We start from the raw sequence: 8,553 nt of genomic DNA, 5'->3' as shown, positions 1-8,553 counted from the left end.
TTATGGTGTGACCAGTTTTTTGAGGAATGTATTCCTGTACATTTTCCCAGAATCTGATACGAAATGGACATTCACAGAAAATTTCAGTGACACTTTTTTGATCAGTCTTACAAAATGTACATCTATCATCTAATTCAACAAATCTTAAAACATATTAATTACTTGGATTGTCTATAATGGAACAAGCCACGTTCTATACCAATTTATCTTTGTGAATTGAGAGTTCCAGAAGAATTTCCCATGAGGATTTCTTTCCTATGATTATAGAAGCACTTTCCAATATGACTGTTAGTACAGTGTTTCCTCATAAGAGCGATAGAATTTATATAAAACGTTGAATTTGAAATCATATTTACCTCTATATCTTTTTATCAGTTGTAATATATCACTAAATATGCTTTTCGAAAGAAAATTGAATTCCTGTGACATAATGGGGAATTTCTTCTGTCTCAGAGATGTTTCAAAAGTGATTGTCATTTTGAGTAAAACAGATCCTATATAAAAAAAAAAAATACCTTTGTCAACCCATTGTTGACATATAATAGATCTGTGAAGAGAGAAGTTGTGGGATTATCACAGTTTCCATGCTAGGCTTGCTAATGAAAATTGGAAAGCTTAAAGTGGAAATAAACCCAAACATATTTTTTTCAAGAATATGTTCTACGCAAGCCCACTAGTTGAAACAAGGCATTCTGATAAATATTGCGTTTGTGGAATAAGAGTTAATCCACTCGTTTTTAGCTATCTGAGGGGGCGGCCATTTTGTCATTTCTGTCGACTGAAAATGACATCACAACTACCCAGGGCTCAGGTAATGACTAATCACGGCTCAACTTTAGTAAACAGGCGAGCTGTGATTTGTCTTCCCTGAGCCCTGGGTAGTTGTGATGTCATTTTCAGTCGACAGAAATGTCAAAATGGCCGCCGCCTGAGATGGCTAAAAACGGGTAGATTTTGCTGCTTAACTCATATTGCACAAACACACTATTAATCAGAATGCCGTGTTTCAACTAGTGGGCCTGCTGGGAATATATTCTTGAAAAAAAATATGTGTGGGTTGATCTCCACTTTAACAGGTAACTTTGTAATGTTACAGTCACATTTAAAATAGTCCAGACCACAGACCTTTTTGAAAATATTATGCGGAATAAAGTACAGTACTGAAGATGGAGCTTTTAATAAATCTTTCAGCATTTCACTTTAAACGTATGATTTAAATCCATGAAAAACAATAATTCAAATCCACCTTCAGCTCTAGGTCCAGAAAGAGTTCCTTTTTTTCCAAGTGACAATCATTCATTATATGTGTTTTTACAACCAGTAGGTTTCATGCAAATATTTGTCGACATTACTCTTGACTGAACAACATTGTTCTGACTATAAGCATTACAGCTTATTATTATTATGTGTATTATCTATACTATATTACCAAAACCCTCTTCTGAAAAAAGGAAGTTTCCCTTCTGATCTTATTAAGTAAAATACTGACCCCTGTTGGCTGAGGTGAGTCATGACTGAAGTAACAGTCATATACTGCTGGGAAACATGTCACATAACAACTTTGAGTCTCATGAAAAAAAATATATCAAGTTTGAACTCTACCATCTACAAAACAGAAAAATACATTTTGTGAATTTACTTTGTATTATCTCAGATACCTCTAACATTGAACGATATTAATAAAAAAAAACTAAGGTTAGAGTCTGTCATTTATCAAGCATTCAAGAAAAGAAAAGAGATCTGGATGTCTGTAATAAGTCACACCAACTTAGAAGAGGGAGATACGCTCTAAATAGAATTTTGAACATTAACTCATTCATTGCCAAAGACAAATTTATTTGTCTTTTCACATTCAGAGATTGAATGTCTACATGTCCTTACTCTGCCACTGTGGGGACATATAAGCAGCTCAATCTCATGCATGCGTCCACAGCGAGTTGGAGCTGGAATAGTCGCGTTTGCGAACATCGTTATATAGATTTTCAAGTCAGTGGTTGATTACCATAGCATTTGGTTAGTTTATTTAGCATATCTTATCATAGAATAGAAATTATTTAGGTCATAGTTTGTTGGTACTGCTGTCCATCACAGCCAGACGTGCGTTTGTGGAAAATAAGAAATCTACCCGTTTTTAGCCATCTCAGAGGGCGGCCATTTTGTTACTTCTGTCAACTGAAAATGACATCACAGTTGTTCAGGGCTCAGATTACGACCAATCATGGCTCAGATAAAAAAAAAACAGGTGAGCTGGCATCTTGGTTACGGATTGTATTGAATAAGATGATAAAAAGCAGTAACTATCAGAGCTGGGCACTTGACCCTTTTTTGCCCGTCCGGCCGTGACCCTCCACCCTTGACCGACCTCGACCGCCCGGCTTAAAAAAGACAGCGATAACAATGGATATCGTGCCTGCTACAACCATAAAGTGACCGAGATGACTAGACGATGCATTTAATTGTATTGCGAAAACGATCTGGAAGGAGGCTGCTAAGGGGGAACATGGGTGAGTAGCTTCTTTACACACGCATACGTGACATAACACCCACGCCGCTGCCAAACTAGCTTGCTTTGCAGCAGCAACGAGCTGCGTGGTGCAACTGAATGTCATCGCAACATGTGACATAATGGACCGATCAGAGCAGCAACAATTCCTGATGTGTGCGTGGCATGTGTTGCAGACCTGTTGCCAACAGCACAATGCGTCGGTCATGTGAATCAATGCGGCAGTTGTCGCTCGCGCTGACACGGGGGTATACAGAAGCGTAAAAAGAAACCTTTCACCGAGTAGGCTGAGATGAAATTTGGCCGCCTCGCGACCACGTCACACGCATGAGGGCCGATTAGTGGGCCGGACTAAAATCCATTTCCGGCCATGCTTAGTCCAGCCCAGGGGTCTTCAATACGGTTCCTCAAAGGCCGGGGTCCTGACTGTTTTCCACCTCTCCTTGATACAGATATTTACCAAAGGTCTGCAAAATCTGGATAACGATCCTGATGATTTGAATCAGGTGTGTGTTGCAGCAGAGACAGATGGAAAACAGGCAGGACACCGGCCATCGGGGAACAGGATTGAAGACTCCTGATTCATCCCTTTTTTAAAATTTGTCAGCAATATTTTAAAATATTTTGAGCATCATTTCCACTTGTATTTTTTCAGTTTTGCCTTGTTTTTTATGGTCAATAAAACTGTGGAAAAGCAAGCTCTCTCTTTAAGCCACAATATTAGTACATATCGAGGTTTGCATAAAGCCAATCGCAGATCAGCTAAATCTAACTAACCAAATGAAAGATGAATGTAAATGTAAATTCTTATAAATACCTACTTAGAAACTCAATGACATTGGATCAGTCACCCACCAAAACACAATAAGGATGTACCAAACACGAGCCATGGTTTGCCATGATTTTATTTTTATCCTAATAGGTATTTTCCCCTTTTCCGTGCTAATGGCCTTGGCACTACTTTACTAGTGACATCTTAAAACTGGTATTAAATAACATATTTATTCAAAGGCTTCATCTTTTGGCAAACACAGAAGCTAATAAAAATACATGTTTACTTTTTTCCTCCTTACTTTACACAGAAAATAAAAACACTTTTGGACCCCCTCAAAATTGGGGAATTAAAATATTTGACATTTGTATCACAAATCAATATAATGAGACAAAAAATAAAACATAAAAACTGTACAAAAAAATATACAATTCTTTTAAAAATTCTGGCGATATACTGTAAATGGTGCAAAGGGTACACAAATTTACTTTGTTGTGTCACTGGCCATAAAACTAAATTACAAAAAAACAAAAAAAACAAAGGAAGTTCATTTCTTCTGCTGGATGAAATTCAGATTTACTGGGTGTCTGACATGGGGACCCATGGGCAAGTTTGGATTTGGATGCACCACAGAGCCTGACAGATGAAGAAAATTTGTGAATTGAGGCAATAAAACAAAGTTGGGTATTCACATATAATGATTACATGGCTAAAATGTTCACAATTGTGGGAGTTTTGAGTTGTATATCATAATACACGGATAGAATAGGAAGTTAATGCATCAGTCATTCCATTTTGTCAATTCATTATTTAAGCATGACTCTGAAGCATGAAACCTATGTGTTGGCTTTTTTTTTTTTTTTTAAACAGTAAAACCAAATAAATATTTTTTTGTAGTAAACACTGTCCTGACTTAGGCAGCATATAACTTACCTGGTTGGTAGCCACTGTTTCCCTGCTGGATAAAATTCTGAGGCATTCGGTATGGCCAGGAAGAAGACAGTGCATACTGTGGTGTTTTATTGTGCTCCCACAGCTGAGATCCTTGGCTCACACCAATGAACTGGGATGGGTGGCCCAATTCTAGAAAGAGGACAAAGTCATACGATATATTACCATCACGTTTAAGGACCCCACCCCCAAAAATGTCAGGTTTGCTGAGCCATTTACATTGCATCATATAAGGGAGTAGACCATTTTCAACACTTACGTTATACGTATCGAATTGTGTTTTTGCTAGAATGATGCGTCTTCGAAGGAATTGCCACATTTACAGTAATCTTCTGTCAAGTTCATTCATACAGTAAAAATGACAAGAAATATAAATATATATATATATATATATATTATATAAAGGTGGCAAATATAAAGGTGGCAAAAATAATCAATTAATCAACCAATTGATTATAAAATGAATCAACTATTTTAATAATCAAGTCATCGTTTATAGCCATTGCTTAACTTCTTATTCTCCTATTTCTGTAGTCCTTCATGAAAACAGACTGATTATATTTTGTATTTAATCAAAATAAGAACTTTGCAAACATCTGCTTTTACTTTGGAAAACAATGTTCGAACCAATAACTGAATCAGTTTCAAAAAGGTTTGTAATCCCCCTTGTATGACGTTGATTAATTGTTTTTATAATGAACAAACAATACCAAATAAACAATAATTGGTTGTAATTGGGGATTTTTTCCCCCCTCATTTTGGAGTCGCCGCTGTCTTCAAAATCAGTCCAATTTGTTGGATAGTCAATCATTATTTTGCAACAGAACATTCCAAATTATTAACATAATACCGTTTCCATTTTCTGGCTTAACAAAATTGGTTGTTACGTGGTTATAGTTATTGATAGAGTTGTGTATTGTAATGATTCAATTTGCAATTTGTTTTTTTTTAATAAAATGTGTAATATATGGTATTTATAGAAAAATAAAAATATAACTATAAATAATATAAATTACGTATATGGTAAAATATAAATACATTTCTCATCATAGATGGAGACTTGAGTCAACTATTTAAATCCTAATTGTTTATAACAGTGTTTCCCAACCTTTCTTGAGACAAGGCGCATATTTCACATTTGTAAAAATGTCACAGAGCTCCACCACATAAAAAGTGACACACACAGGGATACACAGGTTGTCATCTGGACGGAGGAGCATTTAATTATTCTGCCGGTCACTGGACATCGCTGGCATAGACAGATGAGTAAATATCACTGGCCAAAATATTTTTACTATATTTTTTAATCAGAGATGCAAGTAAACTTTTCTAGATTACTTTGTTTGCACTGATTCCGAACCTTCCGTCATTTTTCAGGTTTTCATAATAGTCATATAATTTCTAATAAAGTAATCTATTTAGTAATAGTCATAAATGAAGGGTTAGGTTCAGCAACAGGTGGATTTTTTTCTGAAACATCATTGCTATAAATTACAACGCATTGGTAAAATCTGTATCGAGCAAACTTTCACAGGTCAAACTTAAAAACAAAATATGGAAATATCTCTAAAACCTGATGTGCTAGGAAAAAAGTAAAGACGTTTTTTAAATCAGCGCAAAAAATACATTAAGGGCCACAAAGCCATCTCTGATTAAATTTTACTGTTAACCAATCTAATTTACAGACCAATTAAGTGAAATTGGACCCTTACCCGCAGCACACCTGGTGACCTGTCCAGGCACAATAATGTGCCGTGACACACTGATTGGGAATCACTGATTTACAAATACCAATTGCTGAGAAAATGATAGTATTTTCTGATTGGTAATAGAAATGTATTCAAATGCAGAGTCACGTAAGAAACCAGAAAATTCCCCCCAAATTCACCCAGTGAATACCTGACTTGACCACAGTGCCATTTCCCATAAGTGAACCAGGCTGTGCCAAGCGGTTGATCCAGTGTCCTTCACGTCCTGGCCCACCAACGCCTAGTGGTCTTGTCGCTGGCTGTGCGAAAATGATACTGGGATCATTCAGGTTCATGGCGTTGGGGCTGCCCCCTGAGCTCGTGGCGCTTCCCGACGCTGAACGAAGAGCCAATTTCAAGCCAGGTGGGGAGGGGGCGGGGGTTGCGTTTGTAGTAAGGACAGGTCCGTGGATGGGCCAGGAGGGAGAAGGGATGTGAGGCGGGTGGTGAAGCTGCCCTTGCGATGGGTGTGACTGGTGGTGGTGGGAGGGAAGAGGCCCTCGGGCAGTGAGTGTCCCAAGGTGATACGGGCCAGGGTGGGATGAGGTGAAGTTGAAAAGGGAAAGTGGGACCTGGGGGTGAGCAGGCTGTTTCTGGGGACCTGAAGAAGTGGTTTTATTTTGGGAGGGCTTGGGAGAACTGGAGGATTGAGGGGAACTTTGAGACAGAGCTGTGGGCTGTGGAGAATAGGGTGGAGTCTGGCGACTGTCTGACTAAAGAGAAGGGGTTGGGGGTGTGGTGGGGGGAGAATCACACATTATACCTCTCATATCTATCAAGCTATCAAGTAATTTAAGAAAAAATTTTCATTCACAATGTAGACCATCCCTTTTGTGAGCAGTGAGCTTATCATAATGGAGGGGTTAGTGTGTCCCAATGATTGTAGGCGCTAGTTGTCTGAGGCTTAATGCCCGTTAACTTCACCTAACGCAAAAAAATCCTCGGTGAGAGAGCAGTCAAAGCATGGCTCAAAAGACCTCCATGACGATGACAAAAAATAGATTACGTTTTCTCTTGCCCGGACCAAGCTCACCAACCAGGGACCCCCTCTGGAGACATTATTGTTGTAATCTGCACTTAAGTTTGTGCCTTTACAGTATACATATGTTTACACCACAGGTAGAATTATGTTGTCGTGGTGAACGCTTACCAAACGGCACATCAAAATATTTACCGTATTTTCCAGATTATAAATCGCATTGTAACCCACATAAAGAAATAAAGATAAATCCTAAAAGCTATTAAAATGCATGAATAATTTAAACGGTTAACATGTAACATTTTGATAAATAATTAAAATAGTATGATAAAGACGATTTGACTGTCTATCAATATACATCGATACAAAATAGTGTACTGTTGCTTTAAGACACTGGCTGGGGTCTTGCATCAGCCACACGTACGGAGCTGAGAGCGGGGAAGAGAACAAAGAGATAATTACGACCGAATACATAAATACTTTTGGAGACTTGGAAACATTCTACACGGTCGGGGATAAATAAAAGACTTATTTAATCGACCTACAACCGTTTTGGTGAGTTTAAAGTTATCTTACCGTAACTTTTTTGTATGTTTGTATGTAATTTGAATGTTAGCTAAATGTTACCATCGTAGCTCGGTGGAAATGATGTGTACTAAGAGCACAATCAATTTCCTCCAAAAATGCGACTTACATTCCAGTGCGACTTATATTTGTTTTTTTCCTTTATTATGCATTTTATGGTTGGTGCGACTTGTACTCCGGAACGACTTATAGTCCGGAAAATACGGTACTTAACTACTGTACATACCTTTAATTGTAGTTCATTAAAGTGTCTTTCATATTAATTAATGATTCATTTGCCTTTACCTCAGCATTCTATAACACATTACAGACCTGATATTGTTTGTTGTAATAAAAATTAATTGTTGAAAAATGCATTAGAAAAGGACACTGGAAAAAAAAAAAATCACAACTCATAACACAATCATAATTTTTAGGAAAACAATCGCAATTAGATTCTTTTCCATAATCATTCAGCCCTAATACACATCTATGATAATCATGCGCACACATATCCCTGTTATCACCGCCTTCGTTGGATTCCTATTTTCCCTCGTGCTCCTCGCTGCGGAGCACTCGAATGGACTGAGCTGCTAGTCAGACTGGTTGTGTCGTGTTTATCCCCTACCCCTTCTATCCTCCCCGTTCAATATATGTAAAGTTTTGAGATTTGTTGTACATGTCGTAAATGTACATTGCATGTGCTGAGGTTTTCTTTTCTTGACTCAAACTATAGAATAGTATAATAGCCCCGATTCTTTTGTTTCCTCCTCTCTGGGCACTGTACCTTCATAGCGAGTGCCGACAGGCACTTAAGCACTGTCTCCCTCTGTTAGTCATTGTTTTTTCATGTTTCTTGCACAAATTGTGCCTGTTAAGTGTAATTTGTTGCTTGGTAATGTGCAATGACAAAGACACCTTGAACTTTGCCATATAAAATTTCTGTTCATAGCTGCTGGCTCTCCGCCCTAAAGCGCTTCTAGAAAGACTTGTGTGAAAAGTGTACTGTACACCTAAACACTTATTTTGGGTCTTT

The 8,553-nt window shown here is 37.8% G+C and overlaps 1 protein-coding gene across 4 annotated transcripts in view; it reads right to left on the bottom strand.

Annotated features, from left to right (window-relative positions):
* Nucleotides 1-3,390: 3,390 nt before the first annotated feature.
* Nucleotides 3,391-8,553, bottom strand: part of tut4 (terminal uridylyl transferase 4) — a 38,371-nt gene continuing 33,208 nt past the window's right edge. For 2 of the 4 annotated variants that reach the window (XM_086047165.1, XM_086047167.1), the window contains exons 29-31: nucleotides 6,126-6,687; nucleotides 4,209-4,358; nucleotides 3,391-3,911 (exon numbers count right to left, since the gene is read on the bottom strand). In XM_086047165.1, the coding sequence (XP_085903291.1) occupies nucleotides 3,823-3,911; nucleotides 4,209-4,358; nucleotides 6,126-6,687 (801 nt within the window). In that variant the 3' untranslated portion in view covers nucleotides 3,391-3,822. The remainder of the gene's footprint in view (nucleotides 3,912-4,208; nucleotides 4,359-6,125; nucleotides 6,688-8,553) is intronic. The other 2 variants (XM_086047168.1, XR_015088962.1) reach the window with 2 other exon arrangements.

The sequence above is a fragment of the Filicampus tigris genome, chromosome 12 (genome assembly GCF_054856515.1).
Source record: "Filicampus tigris isolate MCC_2025a chromosome 12, RoL_Ftig_1.0, whole genome shotgun sequence".
NCBI lineage: Eukaryota > Metazoa > Chordata > Actinopteri > Syngnathiformes > Syngnathidae > Filicampus > Filicampus tigris.
Note: the sequence above shows the minus strand (reverse complement) of the source record. Positions and strands in the feature narration are given on the sequence as shown.